Source organism: Raphanus sativus, chromosome 4 (assembly GCF_000801105.2).
Source record: "Raphanus sativus cultivar WK10039 chromosome 4, ASM80110v3, whole genome shotgun sequence".
In the NCBI taxonomy this organism is placed as follows: domain Eukaryota; kingdom Viridiplantae; phylum Streptophyta; class Magnoliopsida; order Brassicales; family Brassicaceae; genus Raphanus; species Raphanus sativus.
In genome coordinates, this window is record NC_079514.1 from 15,059,345 (window position 1) to 15,077,852 (window position 18,508).

Below are 18,508 nucleotides of genomic sequence, written 5' to 3' on the forward strand. Positions count from 1 at the left end.
GGGTTTAGGATTTACATTTGGATTAGGGTTTACATTGGGATTAGGGTTTAGTGATTAGAATTTATGGTTTAGTATTTATAAGGGTTGGATGAGATTGGAATAAGGTTTAATATCTAGAGATTTGGGTTGGGTTATGTTTAACATTTAATATTTAGAGTTATAATCATATACTACTTAGATGATATGGAATGGAAAATTCGTTGTATATATATGTGTCGCTTAATTTATAAACTGTAACTGATAACCTGTTAAACGAGAGGACATAACCGGATAGAATGAGTACAAAAAGCCTAACACTAAATTATGTCAAAATCATTACTATTGACTTAGTTACACACTGAAATATGATGGCTATCTCACCAATAAGCCCTTTTTTTTACCTACAATGGAAACTTATATTGTAGACTTAATTCGGTAAAAAAGTTACAAAAATTTCTCTAAATAAAAATCGGTCGCTCTTTTTTCCCATTTACGTTTCCCCAAAATATAAAAGCAAACTCAGATCTCACGATTCGCTTCACCTCACAGTCACAGAACACACCATGGTTACACCGACGACTCTGCTCCTCCTCCTCGGAGCTCTCCTGTTCTCCGCCGCCGGAATCGTCAGATCCGATGCCTCTGACCACCGTTACAAAGAAGGAGACTCCGTTCCACTCTACGCCAACAAGGTCGGTCCGTTTCACAATCCCAGGTAACAACATTTCTACTTATTAGCTTTAGATCTGAGAGATAGTGACATTGATCGTTATCAATTAATGCTTGATGATGAATGATTGATTGCAGTGAGACGTATCGGTACTTCGATCTTCCCTTCTGTGTTCCAGGTTCGATCCCTACGCTCTTGATTCTCTCTCACTACGCTATTTGATTAAATTGCAATTGAATCTGTTATGCGTGATTTTATTTTCTCAGATTTGTTGTTTGATTTGTTGTTTCTTTTTGCAGAGGGAGTGAAAGATAAGAAGGAAGCTCTTGGTGAGGTTTTGAATGGTGACAGGCTCGTGAGTGCTCCTTATAAGCTCAACTTCAGAGACGAGAAAGACTCTGAGACATACTGCAAAAAGAAGCTTAGCAGAGAAGAGGTGGAACAGTTCCGAAGAGCTGTTGAGAAAGACTATTACTTTCAGATGTACTACGATGATCTCCCTATCTGGGGTTTCATTGGGAAGGTCGAGAAAGAGGGCAAATCTGATCCCACCGAGTTCAAGTACTTCCTTTACAAGCACATCCAGTTTGAGATTCTGTACAACGGGGACAGAGTGATTGAGATCAATGCTAGGATGGATCCTCATTCGCTTGTGGATCTAACCGAGGACAAGGAAGTTGATGCCGAGTTTACGTATACTGTCAAGTGGAAGGAGACGGAGACTCCTTTCGAGAAGAGGATGGATAAGTACGCCATGTCTTCTTCTCTTCCTCATCACTTGGAGATTCACTGGTTCTCCATTATCAACTCTTGTGTTACTGTCCTGCTTTTGACTGGTTTCCTTGCCACGATCTTGATGCGTGTCCTCAAGAATGATTTCATGAAGTAAGCTTTTGAAATACTCTTTTCATGTGATTGAGTGTTTCTCTGATTATATACTCTTTTGTCCCATCCTTAAAGGTATGCTCAAGATGAGGAAGCTGCTGATGATCAAGAGGAAACTGGATGGAAGTACATTCACGGCGATGTGTTCCGGTTCCCAAAGAACAAATCTCTCTTTGCTGCATCACTCGGCAGCGGCACTCAACTATTCACTCTGTAAATCTCTCTCTTTTTTTATTTCCATCTTTTATTTCTTTATTGCCAATCATTAACTGTTGTTTCTCACTCATGTCGTCATCAGGACCATATTCATCTTCATGCTTTCACTTGTTGGAGTGTTCTATCCATACAACCGAGGAGCACTCTTCACAGCTTTAGTCGTTATCTATGCTCTTACCTCCGGGATCGCCGGATACACCGCCTCCTCTTTCTACTGTCAACTCGAAGGAAAGAACTGGGTAAGTAATAAAACACCAAACCCTTTTTTTAAAAAACAGAAAGCAATAAATAAAGCTTCTCACACTTGTTTTCTCTCAGGTGAGAAACTTATTACTCACTGGAGGTCTCTTCTGTGGCCCGCTCTTCCTCACTTTCTGCTTCCTAAACACCGTCGCAATCGCCTACAGCGCAACCGCAGCTCTCCCCTTTGGAACCATTGTTGTGATCGTCCTTATATGGACGTTAGTGACTTCTCCTTTGCTTGTATTGGGTGGCATCGCCGGTAAAAACAGCAAAGCGGAGTTCCAAGCTCCTGTCCGCACCACTAAGTATCCACGTGAGATCCCGCCACTCCCGTGGTACAGGAGTGCTATACCTCAGATGGCCATGGCTGGTTTTCTTCCTTTCAGTGCCATCTACATCGAGCTATATTACATCTTTGCCAGTGTTTGGGGTCACAGGATCTACACCATTTACAGCATCCTCTTCATCGTCTTCATCATCCTCTTGATCGTCACCGCGTTTATAACCGTTGCCCTTACTTACTTCCAGCTTGCAGCTGAAGATCACGAATGGTGGTGGAGGTAAAGATCACGTTGCATTTGTATTACATCTATCCTTGCAGAGATTTTGAATATATTTTGTTTGCAGATCATTCCTATGCGGTGGATCGACTGGTTTGTTCATCTACGCCTACTGCTTATACTATTACTACGCGAGATCAGACATGTCTGGTTTCATGCAAACCTCTTTCTTCTTCGGTTACATGGCTTGTATTTGTTACGGTTTCTTCCTCATGCTCGGAACAGTTGGCTTCCGTGCAGCTCTCCTCTTCGTCCGCCACATTTACAGGTCGATTAAATGCGAGTAAACATGTTGCTGCCAAACTGCACTCCCCTCTCACTTGCGATTTTTGGTAGAACGAACAAGATCCGTTGTGTAGGTAATGTTCCTATGAAAGCTCGTGTGTTGTTTAGGCGAGTCTCTCTTTGATATGCTATACTATAGTGTCTTCGTTTTTTATTTAAAAAGATTAATGTGATTGTATTTTTCTACTTCTAAATAAATGGCCTTTGAACCCCGTCTAATGGGCCTAATTTCTCCGTTTCCGGTTTTACTTGTTAACTTGGGCCAAATGTTATTGAGCTTTTAAGACTATTGAACAAATAATCTGGCGTTGTGATTAGAAGACTAAACAAAAGACAGGCGTGCTTGTTTCATAGGGATGATCTAAATCATCATTTCTCCACTTCATTTCCATAATTTATTTTATTTTAAAACCACTTTTATCTTTGGGATCTATGGTATTGATCATGATATTGCTTTGACGGGCTAAAGCCTAAAGTGCTTTTCACACTTGGTTAAGTTCGCATTCTCGAACATAGACACAAGTCACACAACACACAAAACATGGTTCTCCATACTTTTTCAAATCTATAAATTGAGATGATAATATCAACATCTATTTCTTTTGGATCTCGAAGAAACAGATAATACCATATATAAACTTTTCATATTCGTTGATAAAAAAAACTTCATATTCAAAATAAGAATGGCACACAAAAAAAAATAATGGTTTTTAGCAAAAAAAAAAAAAAGGCTTGATAAATAGTGGCTTTCATTGCATGCCGTGGTAAAAATCTACGCCACGTTGGCAAAAAGAGAGACAGAGTGTGTGTTGACTGTTTGGTAAAAAAAAGTTTAAAAAGCTGAATGTAATTGACAAGGATTTAACAGGAAACAGAAACAGAGTACTCACCAATCATTTGAACACAGTAAGAAACAGCAAAAAAGGAAACGCGTGCCATTCACGACATCTTTGGTCCCTCTCGAGCGAGACGTGATTAAGTAAAAAGTTTTACAAAATTATGTATATAATAAAAATAGAAACGTTTAATATTTAATTGCATGCATAGATTTAAGTTGTCGAGTTATAATTTTTTTTTTTTGTTGGTAAAATCGAGTTATAAAATTTGCTTTGCATAAAGTAGAACTACCCTTTCTGTAAAAGCTAAACGCTTTAACTTCTCTCTAGAAAAATTCTTGAATCATAGTTTCGGCATGGCTATTGCTAATATCAGAGACTCTCTTCTAAATATGAACCCAAAAAATAATTTAATATAGGTTTATATAGTGGTTTGGATCTGGTTTTTATTTTTTCGGTCCAATTTTGGATAGGTATTTCGGATTGAGATAAAGCCGTCTATGCCGACTGCTAGTAACGGATCAAATCAAAATGGATAACTGATTATCCGAACAAAATGTACTAGATCTATTTTCGTAAAAAACCTAAATATCATATTCGTACCTAAACTAGTAAATGATACATGAATAATAAAAACAATAAAATATAACGGTATAGAAAACTTGAAATTTCCGATTTTGATTTCAAAATTTTATATTTTTTTATGATTAGGCGGTAAATTTCGTAGTACTGCAATATAAAATGATCTCAAACCCAAAATTTCTTCGCATCACATCACATGCATTGATATACAATACATATCTCTCTCGGTTTATTTTTTTATCAAAGGCTTAAAAATCACGCTTGTTGCATACTTGCATTTATATTTTTCTTATTATGTATGATATATTTTGTTCTTTGATTGCATCGAATTTGTTCGGGTAATTAGATTTGAACCCTTATCTACATGATATACTGCATTTCCTTTGACTGGTGACATAGTGCACATCACTCATATAATTATTGTATATCCATTCTCAAAGATATTATCCAATTATTATCAATCTATGATTTAAAACACCATTGATTCTTCAAATAGTTTTTAATCATTTGAACTCGAAGTCATGCTTGGTTGACCATTGACTTTTAGCCATTTAAAAATAGTTCCCCCACTAAACATATTAAATTAATTGCGAGTAAAAATGAGCTGTTTAATTTGTTTTTTTTATTAGTGCAAAATTCTTGAAATTTCATTCGCAGATTAGTTTGAGCTTAAAATGGTCATAACGCGTAAGTTATATTAAGGCAACTGAAAATTAAGAAGAAACTGAAAACAAAATTACAAGTATAAGCGAAATGGAGTCCATTGTCATTCATTTAGAATTTTTTATTTCATTGCAATATACAACATACTTCTTATTATTAGATATTTCCATCATACATTAGGCAATTTGACCTTACATGCCTATTTAGTGAGGTTAGCTGAAAACCACTAGCCCAGAGATCTAATATACGGTATTTTCATAAGCTATATATACATCTATTTATATACAAAGACACTAAAGATCAGGCTAGTGACAGGAGCCGTCAAGTTAGTAATTAAACAGTTTGTATATGATTTATATAATTTAGTATTTTATAGAGTGCTTCATCGGTTTAATAAATTAAATATGGAAATTTGTTACGAGTTTAAAGCTTAAAAGAGTCTTTATAGTTAAGTCTTAAGCAAGCCACTCTGGTTGACGATTTTACTCTTAAAACGCAACGAGAGTTTAAGATTATATTATACGCTAATGATGCAAATTGCACCACCAAGACAATAGGATGATTTTAGATTTTAATATATTCAAAAGAACAATGTAGGATACTAGCATCTCGTTCAATTATTTGTAATAGCTCGACGTGTAAATGCGTCTCTTAAGATATGGTCAATACATGATATTTGTAAAGAGAAATTAGTACTTTTGGTCGTGTGCGTATAAATTATTATTTATAATGCATATAGATGATGTCTTCTTTGCATTTACATACATGTACAAACAATTTTTTTTTGAGGGGAGGTAGGAGGTAAATGTACAATTAGTTATGAATATTGAAAATTCGATACATACATGGACATGCAGTTCATGTTCATTTCTTTTCTTCGTTTTGTTAAAATCATGTTCATCTTATGAGGACAAGTAACCCTCTATAATAGAGAAATCCAAATCCCAAAAAGTCTCATACTATATCAAAACATATATATCTACATAGTTTGTTAGCTAGAGCGGTCAAATACACAAAGGCTCAAGAGAAAGCATTGAACACAAATTCATATAAAAACATATATATTATATAAGCATTAGCGCTAGTGAAAACTGAAAAGAGAAATTGAGTAAAGAAGTATTTAAACAATATTGGGGGCAAAGGAATCATAACCTCTCATGGCACTAAACCACGAGCTAATTGATGTTGTTCCTTTTGTGGGCCTTTTACACGATTACTCTCCACTATTCGGTCCTTTTTATTTATTTATTTATTAAAAATAAATAGAATCAATAATATATACTCCATAGTCATCAATAGTGTGAAATATTATAATTCATAAATCACACCATATAATGGTGATAAGATTTGCACTATATTTATTGTAATGGTAAAAGTTCTAAGACCAATTATTCCTCACTCAGTTACAAAGAAAAAAGACAATTATTCCTTGCTAGAAAATTAGTGATCTTAGAGAAATCTCACTTGTGCAACGGAATGGTAGCTAGATTAATAGCCAACTAAAGTATTTAGAAATATAATTATTTACCAGTGATATAACATTTGATCTTCTTGGAACTTTTTTCCTAAAACTTTTATTTTTCTTGGAGAATTGAGTAATGTAGTACATATATATCAAAAATATATATATCAGAACAACACAGTCATATCAATATATCAGTGTAGTAAATAACGTGTATATTATTTTCATATAAGAATATTTATAATATTCTAGAATAACTACCACGATCCACAATCAGTAATTCAAAAACAATACTATATATATTATTACAAAAATCTACTAGATGTAATTGAATTATACCTATGAACATAATACGTTCATTTGAAGAAACTATAAATATTTCTTGTGACCATTAGTTATCTACTAAATTATCTTTTCATAGGTGGATATCAAATATTCAACCTGATGTTATGCTTAGTTTGTAAAACTCCACAGATAATCTTGGTGGGAGATGGCAATGTAATGATGAAAAAGATGGAGTGTGTGACTTGGAACATTATATAAAGGCTACATTTATGGCATATAATATGATACTAAACTAATAGAAAGCATATAAAATGTAAAAATAAGTGAGCAGCATAATGGTTACACCAAAAGTTTGTTATTGTAATTTGTAAAAGTCACATCTCTCTGTTCATTCCCCCACGCCTCTGCCTCGACAGGGAACCCTGGATCAAACAATTACAAATCTTACAAAGGAAAAAAACACATTACATATGCGATGCATATGATGATTATGTTGGTCCCATTTATTTTGACCATACACTTCTCCGTATGAAATAGATCTCTAGCCTTTGGTTTGCAACTAGGCATGCGGCTATTAGCCGAACCAAACCAAAAAAATTGTTTTTTTGGTTTGATTCTTTTAGCATTCGATCAGGTTCACTAATCGGTTAGTTCGATTTTCTAAAAAAAATCTTATACTAAATAGTACCAATCTTAAACTTAATTCTGAACTGGCTTAGCCAAATTAACTAAAATTCTAACGGAAATAACCAAAATTAACTAAATTTTTGGAAAGTTATTCAATTTAAACCAAAAATTTCGGTTGAAAATTTTGAAACCTAACTAACCAGAAACTGAATCAAAATAAATTTTGCTTGATTCACTTCGACAAAATTTTGACCGACCCGAACTAACCGAACCGAATAAGCCGAACTTGCATGCCTATTTGCAACCATTCAAAATTAAGTTTTTTGTGTTCACCCCCAGATTCACCAACCAATATAATTTAGTTATTTCAGATTCGGATTTTTTTAAAAAGGGAAACAAATTAAAAAAAATATTTTGAAGTTTTATTATATTTTAAAAATAAATAAAAACAGTAGTAACTACAAAATAAATTAATAATTTTTAACACCATCACTAAAGTACTAAATACTAAACCCTAAACACTTGGGTAAAACCTAAACCTTTAGGTAAATCTTAAACTCTAAATTATAAATATTAAATTTTAAAAATACTAAACCCTAAATCTTTAACCCTAATTCCCAAACACTAAAACCTAAACCCTTGGATAAACCCTGAACCCTAGAGTTAAAGAGTTTAAAATTTAAGGTTTAGTGTTTTTAAAATTTAATGTTTATGATTTAAGGTTATGACTTATCCAAAGGTTTATGATTTAAGATTTAGAGTTTAAAGTTTAGTGTTTTGATCACAATGTTAACAATATAAAAAATATTTTTTTTTTGTAATTACTACTATTTTCTATTTATTTTAAAATATAATGTAACTTGTAAATTTTTTTTTAATATTTTAAATCTGAAATAACTAAATTTTATTGGTTGGTACAAATTTATCGTAGGGGATTAACCCAAGAAAAACTATTCAAAATTACGAAACTTAACTGATTATAGACTATAGTTTCTAATATAATCGTTTTAATAGTGTGTTACCTTATCAGTATCCAAGTTTTGAGTTGCAATAGTTCTTCCCAAATTATAAAGTGTCGTACAATATCCAGATATAAATTGAATTGAATATATTATTGCATTTTTTATTTTGATATTCAGTAGTGGTTCATATTTTCATTTTATTTTTGGCTAGTGCGGACCCTTAATACAAAGCACGAGCCTCTAGTTTTCGTAGTGTTTATAAAAGATCAATTTTGATTTTAAATTCACGTAGCTCTAGAATCTAATGCTAAAACAACTAAAATAAAGCACTGTTAAGCCAAAAAAAGTTACCGTTCCAAAACCTAACACATTACACATGCATGCATTTTATCTTCTAATGTTTTATTTTTAAGTCAATATATGCCAATTTTCTGAGAAAAGTCACATGTAAAAAAACGTTATTCGGTAACGAGGTTAAGTCTCTCTCAGAATTGATATAAAAATTATAAGCATCAATTAAAATCAAATTTTAAAATTAAAAAGCAGCTTTTTCTTTTCTTTGAAAAGCCCTTTTTCTACCTCTTCCTCTGCTTTAACACTGATAAATTTTTAAAATGTTATTCGATAAAGTAGTCTTTATATCTATAACATTCTTCACTCACTTCTCCTTCTCCATTCAAACTCCAATGACGAATCCACCAAAACGGGTTTGGATCCTCCAAATCCAAGTCTCCTTCATCGTCCTCCTTACCCACGTTTCTCTATCTTCTTCCTCCGACCAACCTTCTATCAAAACAGATGCACTATCACTCCTCTCTTTCAAAGCAATGATCCAAGACGATCCAAACAGCATTCTCTCAACTTGGACTCCTAGAAAATCCCCTTGTCAATTCTCCGGTGTCACTTGTCTCGCCGGAAGAGTCTCCGAGATTAACCTCTCCGGCAGTGGTCTCTCCGGAACCGTCTCTTTCAACGCCTTCACCTCTCTCGATGCTCTCTCTGTTCTTAAACTCTCCGAGAACTTCTTCGTTCTGAACTCAACCTCTCTTCTTCTCCTTCCCTTGACCTTAACCAACCTCGAACTCTCCTCCTCCGGTTTAATCGGAACCCTCCCCGAAAACTTCTTCTCCAAATACTCAAACCTCATCTCAATCACCCTCTCTTACAACAACTTCACCGGAAAGTTACCTGAAGATCTTTTCTTGGGAAGCAAGAAACTCCAAACCCTTGATCTTTCTTACAACAACATAACCGGTTCAATCTCCGGTTTAACAATCCCTATCTCCGCCTCCTTGTCCTCTCTCGACCTCTCCGGGAACAGTATCTCCGGCTACGTCCCTGCCTCTCTCACCAACTGCACCAACCTCAAAAGCTTGAACCTTTCTCACAACAACTTCGACGGGCAGATTCCAAAGTCCCTCGGCGACCTAAAAGCCTTACAAAGTTTGGATCTTTCCCATAACCGACTCACCGGCTGGATCCCCCCGGAGATCGGAGACGCTTGCGCGTCCTTACAAAACCTCCGGATCTCTTACAACAACGTCACCGGCGTGATCCCTGACTCCTTGTCCGCGTGTTCCTTGCTTCAGACTCTTGACCTCTCCAACAACAACATCTCCGGTCCGTTCCCCGACAAGATCCTCCGTAGTTTCGGATCTCTCCAAATCCTGCTTCTCAGCAACAACTTCATCTCCGGCGAGTTTCCGACAACGCTCTCTTCTTGCAAGAGCCTCAGAATCGTCGACTTCAGCTCGAACCGATTCTCCGGCGTGATTCCGCCGGACTTATGCCCCGGAGCAGGTTCGTTGGAGGAGCTGAGAATCCCGGATAATCTCGTCACCGGAGAGATTCCTCCGGCGATATCTCAGTGCTCGGAGCTTCGGACGATCGATCTCAGTCTCAACTATCTCAACGGAACGATCCCACCGGAGCTCGGCGACCTCCGGAAACTCGAGCAGTTCATCGCGTGGTACAACAACCTCGCCGGAACAATCCCTCCGGAGATCGGAAAATTACAGAACCTCAAAGATCTTATCCTCAACAACAACCAGCTCACCGGAGAGATCCCACCGGAGTTCTTCAACTGCAGCAACGTGGAATGGGTCTCCTTCACGAGCAACCGGTTAACCGGAGAGGTCCCTCGAGACTTCGGGGTCCTTTCCCGGTTAGCTGTTCTTCAGCTCGGAAACAACAACTTCACCGGACAGATCCCTTCGGAGCTAGGGAAGTGCACGACACTCGTCTGGCTCGATCTCAACACAAACCACTTAACCGGAGAAATCCCTCCCCGGTTAGGTCGTCAACCCGGTTCAAAAGCTCTGTCCGGTTTACTCTCCGGTAACACGATGGCTTTTGTTAGAAACGTTGGGAACTCATGTAAAGGTGTTGGAGGTTTGGTTGAGTTCTCAGGGATCAGACCAGAGAGGCTTCTTCAGATCCCGTCTCTTAAAAGCTGTGACTTCACGAGAATGTACTCTGGTCCGATCTTGAGTCTCTTCACAAGATACCAAACCATTGAGTATCTTGATCTCTCTTATAACCAGCTACGTGGCAAGATACCTGATGAGATCGGAGAGATGATCGCTCTTCAAGTCCTTGAGCTTTCTCATAACCAACTCTCCGGCGAGATTCCTTTCACCATCGGTCAGCTCAAGAACCTCGGCGTGTTCGATGCATCGGTTAATAGGTTACAGGGTCAAATCCCTGAATCTTTCTCCAACTTGTCTTTCTTGGTTCAGATTGATTTGTCTAACAACGAGTTAACCGGTCCGATCCCACAGAGAGGTCAGCTTAGCACGCTTCCGGCGAGCCAATACGCGAATAATCCTGGACTTTGCGGTGTTCCTTTACCGGAATGTAAAAACGGGAACAATCAGCTACCCGCAGGACCGGAAGAAGAGAAACGTGCCAAGCACGGAACAACGGCGGCTTCTTGGGCTAATAGCATTATTCTCGGAGTGTTGATATCCGCTGCTTCGGTTTGTATTCTGATCGTTTGGGCGATCGCGGTTCGTGCGAGGAAGCGAGACGCCGACGATGCGAAGATGCTTCACAGTTTGCAAGCGGTTAACTCAGCCACAACTTGGAAGATCGAGAAGGAGAAAGAGCCGTTGAGTATTAACGTTGCTACGTTTCAAAGACAGTTAAGGAAGCTCAAGTTTTCGCAGCTTATCGAGGCGACAAACGGATTCTCTGCCGCGAGTATGATCGGGCACGGCGGGTTTGGTGAGGTTTTCAAGGCCACGCTTAAAGATGGTACTTCCGTGGCAATCAAGAAACTGATTAGGTTAAGTTGTCAAGGAGATAGGGAGTTTATGGCTGAAATGGAAACCCTAGGAAAGATCAAACACCGAAACCTCGTACCGCTCTTGGGATACTGTAAGATCGGTGAAGAGAGACTGCTCGTGTACGAGTTTATGCAATACGGTAGCCTCGAGGAGGTGCTTCATGGGCCAAGAACGGGCGAAAAGCGAAGGATCTTGAGCTGGGAAGAGAGGAAAAAGATTGCGAAAGGAGCAGCCAAGGGGCTATGCTTTTTGCATCATAATTGTATACCTCATATAATCCACCGTGATATGAAATCAAGCAACGTGCTACTCGACCACGAGATGGAAGCTAGGGTTTCCGATTTTGGAATGGCGAGGCTGATCAGCGCGTTAGATACGCATTTGAGTGTGAGTACCTTGGCAGGCACGCCAGGTTATGTTCCGCCAGAATATTATCAGAGTTTTAGATGTACTTCTAAAGGTGATGTGTACTCAATAGGAGTCGTGATGCTTGAGATTTTGAGCGGGAAAAGACCGACGGATAAAGATGAGTTCGGTGATACGAATTTGGTCGGTTGGTCGAAGATGAAGGCGAGAGAAGGGAAGCATATGGATGTGATTGATGAAGACCTTCTGAGTGCTAAAGAAGGTTCGGAGCCTCAAGAAGGTTATGGAGGAGTGATTGTGAAAGAGATGTTGAGGTATCTGGAGATAGCTTTACGGTGCGTTGATGATTTTCCGTCAAAACGACCTAATATGTTACAAGTGGTTGCTCTGTTGAGAGAGCTTCGTGGGAGTGAAAATAACAGTCACAGTAACAGCTCGTAAAGACATGAACATGATGATCAGTTTTTTCTTCTTCTTCTTGGTCTTTGATGAATTTGTTTTGCTTTATTTTATTTTATGAAAATGTATGTGTGGATCAATGATTAACAAAAAAAAATTATATATTATTCTGTATCCACCTTTGTTTTTATGATTCACTTTATTTTAAAATACATTATACACATCTAGGGTATTAGACCTCTTTTTATTATTAATGAAATGAGTCTATTTTTACCAAAAAAAGGTCTAGTGAAAATGATATTTGCTAGATACAAGTTGGGTTTGGCTAAAGCAGCATCAACATACATATACTTGGGTCAAGGACTCATGGAGAACAGCAAAGGAACTCCATGGAAGCATCAGGTCCATTATGATTTTTATACTTCAGGCCCATGAGGATTTAGCCACCAATATTAGCGAACATGTCAATTTGATTGATTAAGATAGTTGAGTTGCAAGTCTTCACTCTTCAGTGCTTAAACAATGTCTAAATTAAAGTAAAAAAACAAATTGCTTGTTTTATCACAAGAATGATTTACAGAATTAGAATAAAAACATCTTGTAACTGTTTTTCTCCCTTGACAACGTCTTCCTTTCAAAGTCAATGCTAGTCATATATTGTTTCACTGTTCTATAACTTCTAAGTGTGACCGGTTGTGGCTGGGTCTTCAACTTCTGATTTGGTTCATCAACCGTGGCGGGTGGTTCTCTGTAGCAGCAGTAGATTAAGTGATTGGCGGGCAAAAGAAAAACTCTCCTCTGTAGTTAAAGAACGGCTACTCATTTAGTTGAGCTATTTCTCTGGACCTATATATATCGTTGCGGCGGTTCCGTTCTTCCTCCTGGTGCGCGTATGGTTTTGGATTGGCCTTTCTACTGCGCTCGTGACAACTAAGACAAAATCAGTGGTACGTCTTTTCCGTAGTTGGTTCAATGCTTTTGGAGTCTAAAGGGGTAGTTTGTTCCTCCTCGGAGTCGGGGTAGCCACTTCCATTCTACTGTTATTCTTGCATTTAGTTTTGATTATAGTTAGCTTACCGGTTTTAATTTCTCCGTTACTAGTTTCTTTTGTATTGTCCATCAAAAAGCTAAAGTCGGTAATAAAAATTAAAATGTTTGGTAAAAAAACTTCAGTGTGTGAAATGGAGTCTCGTTGTACATCACCATGGGCTCGAGACTAATACGATAGATAATATTGTAACACCACCTTATTCCTGAAAAAAAAACTGAAACAAAACACAATAGAAACAAACTTAATTACACTAATTACAAAAGGGAAAAATGTCTATTTCAAACTTAACTTGTTCTGTTGTGCATTCTTTTACAAATTTTGTAATATTGCAGATTTTTTATCATGAACTGGATATAAATTCATAAATACTATATGTATTTTTGAGTTGTGCTCAAGAGCATCTCTAAAAAACCCCTTATTTTAAGGTTTGGCGAAAGCGCAAAAATAAAGTCTGAAAATGTTTTTCTCCAAAAGCAAAACTTTATAATAAACCTTAAATTTTTTATATTTTACATAATAATCTTTATGTTTAAAAAAATTAACTAGAAGCATACATCTTTTAAAATAGCTATGAAATATCAAACAAAATTATTATGAAACAAAATTAATATTAAAAATATTATATTATAACTAAACATTGCATATTTTGGTGATATTGGAGGTCCATAATCAGATTTACCTGAATATTAATGTTGTTGTGATGTTTATTTATGTAATATTTTACTTTATGGAATATTTTATTTTGTGTAATATTTTAGTAATATTCTATTTTCAAATTTCTTTTATTATGTATTTTTTACTGTAATATTATCTTTGTATAATATTTATTATATTATTAATTAAACATTTTGGTATTAAAAATGACTAAACTGATAAAACAAAAAAAGTTATATACTTTATTTAAAAGCTACATAAATACAAAGACTGGAAATTAAAAAACTTTAAGTATAAAGTTTTAAAGTTGTTTTTGGAGTGTGCGAAACCTTATATTTGAAGTTTTAAAGGGCGTTTAGAGATATTCTAAATGTATATTGACAGTAGTCAATGGGCTGATTCTACTCTATTGCAGAGCTCTAATGCAGTGTCATCGTCTAAAACAAACGTTAGCAACTTTTTTAACAATTTTTTTTGTCATTTATGGAAATCAAACTGGCACAAAAAGAATGTTTAGTTTTTTTTTTTGTCGGGTTTATTATGCTATTAGAAACAACGAAAAACATTACATAGACGATATTACAGCTGACCATTCTACCTGCCTTATAAGAATTCATGTCTGACTGCATCATCCTGAACCGCCCTATGAGATCCATTCCTGACGGTATTCCTTACGCCATGCTGAAGATCCCTTGTAAGACTTGTCTCCAATAATCTGTCTATTGGTTAGTGTATTTTAATAGATTTGGAAATTCAAACTAAATTTGGTGTTACTGGTTTTCTAATTTTAAAATCTGTATTGAAATCATGTGTCATTGGTTTACTAATTTATAAATCCTAATTCAAATCAAGTGTTATTCAATACAGATTTATTAATAGATTTGACTTTATAATAGATTTTTATGGATTTCTTTGTTAAAAATACAAAGACTCAAATCCAAGATAAATTCTTCGGATTTATAAATACTAATCCGAGAAAATTTGAAAATCTGTATATTTTATTTGGATTTGTAAATACTATATGGATTTCTAAATCAAATATATAAATCAATAACACTTTAGTCACTAAAATACCTAAACCACTCGGTCAAAGCACTTTAATCATATTAATAGTATTAAATAAAAATGTATTTTGATTTTTTTTTGTCTCGGCTGTGACTCAAATCCAAACAAAACAATTCAGTCAACAGTAATTTAAATTACGTGTCTAACCGAACATTTTAGTTATGATAAGAACATTTTAGTTATGATAAAAATAAATAGTATTTCAATGTGTCATATAGTTTCTGTTAAATAAAATACTTATTCTCTTTCGGCACATTTTTCTATCGAACTATCTAAAATTAAGTTTTCAATGGAAGAAAACAAAATTTGAACTCAAAATTGTAGGTTTCAGTGGAAAATAAATAAATAAATTTGTCTACGGTATTTTCATTGGCACAAACGATACAAAAATTTAATACAATATTTAGCTTTTCTAATGAATCTTTAAAATGTTATAATGTGAGTTTTCTTATGCGGGTTTGATTTTCATGAATGAACAAATTTTATTTTAAGAAAATAATAGCTAAGTGATCTATTCTATTAATTCTCTTGTATAACCAGTTGATAAAAGTTATGTCCAATTAATTATTTTTGTATAACTGAATCTAAAATTAATTATAATTACAGCAGTTACATCCGGAAACAGGAAACATACGAGTTACATTTTATTTGTAACTGACTGGACACACTTCATTTTTTCCCTAACAATAATCAAAATATCAATTATATTTTTTTGTAACCGGTGCTCTAATACTTAATTTTGGATTGATTAACGTACATCAAGGAGAATGAGATAAGCATCAATACTATTAATATTTGTAACTGGTGGGACCCACTTAACTCTAAGTATAAAATTTAATTATTATATTACAGACATTTAATATTTGTTAATAAATACAAAATAAATAGTAATTTCACTTTCTATTTATACCTCTAATATTACGAAAGAAAATAAATATTATTTTTACCGACTATTACAGTTTAATTATACTCCCTCCGTTTCATATTAAGTGTCGTTCTAGAGAATTTTTTTCGTTGCAAAATAAGTGTCGTTTTAGAGTTTCAATGCAAAATTTATTAACTTTATTCTCCATTCTATTTTTCTATTGGTTGAATTGTATCGGTAATGATGTTTTTATATTGAAAATATGCAAAATTAAATGTTTTCTTAATCAGTGTGCACAAGTCTAAAACGACACTTATAATGAAACAGAGAGAGTAATAAACTTTGATATATTTTACAAAAATCTTTATCACACTACAACAACATAATTTACATTTCAGCCTAAAAAATAGAATTTAGTCAACTAGACATTAATTAATTTACATTTTGAATAGTTTACACAGACATTAAATTTATCAATTAACAAAGCACATGATGTTAAAATAGAATTTAACAAGGTTTAAATGAACTTTTAATAGAAATAAATATTCATAAAACGCATTTAGCTCAACGGGTTTTAAATAGTTTATTCGATTAAAAAAATATATTCTATTAATTTAACAGTATGAGCAATTGATAATAGTTGAGCCAATTTAAAAAATACATGGAACCTATAAATATAACTGCAACAACCTATATATAAATATTTATATACCGAGATATAACTGCAACAACAAAGAAGTTACATAATGATCAATTCCTATTTTTTTAAGAATTTCATATTTTTTATATCGAACTCTTTATCATGGAACTTAAAATCTTATTTTAAAGGCTATCTATATGGAACTCCTTATCATACTAATCTCAATTTTAAATTTTGTATATTTTTGCAGCTATATTTATAGGTTCAGAGATGTGAGAAAAAATTAAATATATTCTAGAGAAAAATTAAATATTCAGAGATATAATTGATTAATTTTATAAAAATTATATTTCTTAAAAAACATAAAAAAAATATATCCATCTTTTAAGGGCGGATCATAAATTTGGTTCAACTACTTGAAAAATTCGATTTACGGATGCGGGTTATGAGTATTTTATATGGGGTGAGTGCGGGTTGGTAGATTTTGGATTGCGTGTACCCGCCGATCCAAAAAAATATTTTAAAATAAAAATAGAAAAATGTAAACACTTTTTAAAAAAATTCTGTAATTTAAAAATAAAAACAATTTAATTTTTTAAAAATATATAATTTTTATTATAAATATTTAGTTATATTTTTATAATAATTAAATTAAATAATTATTTTTAAAAACATTTAACCCGCGGATAACCGTAAAGTTAAATTGGGCAGGTGCCGGTACAAATTATTTGTTTGCGGGTTGTGTGGGTCATATTTTTTGACCAAAACAAAATTGAAATCCACGAGTTGGCGGGTTCGACCGGCAATATACCGGATCAATTTTTAAATTGCTATTATTTAATAAAATATATTTTGATTAAGATTTATACACAAAATATGATTACAAAGAAAAACACAAATATAATCACAAAGAAAACATAAATATGAAAATTATATTAAAACAAAAATATACCCACCTTTTAAAGGGCGGGTCAAAATCTAGTGTCATTTTAAACGATAACGTATACTCAACCAGTTGGATATGGTCAATATATATTTATTCACAATTTCAAAAGTTTATATAATCAACCAGTTGGATATAATTCATAATGAAACTCACAGTATTACAAAATTCATGAAGAAAAAGGACCAAAGAAAAAGTCCAATTTGAAATATACATTTTTCCCAGTTACAAGACCACCACAATTAGAGATTCACTTTGTTTTTTTTTGATTAAAAATGGTTAAATCCGGGTCTATTAAAAACACAGATCTAACCCCTAGATGGAGGTACAGTCCACGGACAGACCCTTTCCTTGGCATTCAAATGAGGAGAAAGCAATAGCCCATATCCGTGTGGCCGGTGGAGTTTGAACCCAGATTTACCGTATTGAGTTTTTTTAATTCCCTTAAGCGTCACTTCAACAGACTCCTGATTTTTTCACTTTGTTATACAAAACTTCAACAGACTCCGGATTTTCCATATCATATGTTATCGTTTTTTTGGAGAATTAATTTGTGATAAATTTCTTGGGCTTCCACTTAAAACCAATTGGCAATTAGTGGTGTGTGACTCAAGTCTCTTATATATTATTTATGTCCCATTCATATTTCCAATGGGGGATCTTTATCCCAACACCCTCCCTCGAGATAATGGTGCGTATAACCATGAATCTCGCAAATCCATCAAACCCCTCCGAGACAATGTTTTTATTCTCTAGCAATTTCGGAGAACTGAGCATTCTTTGGGCCATCAGATAATGGGTTGATCGGCCCACTGTCCGGGCCGGATTAAAGGGTCAGAGTATTGGGCCGGCTCTAATACCATGATAAATTTTTTTGGGCTTCCACTTAAAACCAATTGGAAATTAGTGGTGTGACCCAAATCCCTTATATATTATTTATGTCCCATTCATATTTCCAATGTGAGATCTTTATCCCAACAATT

General features: G+C 34.6%; 2 protein-coding genes across 2 annotated transcripts; both read left to right on the forward strand.

Annotated features, from left to right (window-relative positions):
* Window positions 1-490: 490 nt before the first annotated feature.
* On the forward strand, window positions 491-3,050 carry LOC108855318 (transmembrane 9 superfamily member 3-like). The gene is made up of 7 exons (XM_018629109.2): window positions 491-694; window positions 787-827; window positions 949-1,534; window positions 1,610-1,747; window positions 1,833-1,989; window positions 2,069-2,553; window positions 2,621-3,050. Exons 1-7 carry the CDS (start codon window positions 543-545, stop codon window positions 2,838-2,840), a joined length of 1,779 nt encoding a protein of 592 aa, XP_018484611.1. The 5' UTR covers window positions 491-542; the 3' UTR covers window positions 2,841-3,050.
* Window positions 3,051-8,878: 5,828 nt separating this feature from the next.
* On the forward strand, window positions 8,879-12,481 carry LOC108854776 (serine/threonine-protein kinase BRI1-like 2). The gene has a single exon (XM_018628428.2). It carries the CDS (start codon window positions 8,942-8,944, stop codon window positions 12,347-12,349), a length of 3,408 nt encoding a protein of 1,135 aa, XP_018483930.1. The 5' UTR covers window positions 8,879-8,941; the 3' UTR covers window positions 12,350-12,481.
* The last annotated feature ends 6,027 nt before the right edge of the window (window positions 12,482-18,508 follow it).

Coding starts and splice junctions, on each gene's coding strand:
- LOC108855318 (XM_018629109.2), top strand. CDS start 543: ATGGTTACACCGACGACTCTGCTCCTCCTCCTCGGAGCTCTCCTGTTC. Junction 695..786: donor GGTCCGTTTCACAATCCCAG/GTAACAACATTT, acceptor GATTGATTGCAG/TGAGACGTATCGGTACTTCG. Junction 828..948: donor TCTTCCCTTCTGTGTTCCAG/GTTCGATCCCTA, acceptor TTCTTTTTGCAG/AGGGAGTGAAAGATAAGAAG.
- LOC108854776 (XM_018628428.2), top strand. CDS start 8,942: ATGACGAATCCACCAAAACGGGTTTGGATCCTCCAAATCCAAGTCTCC.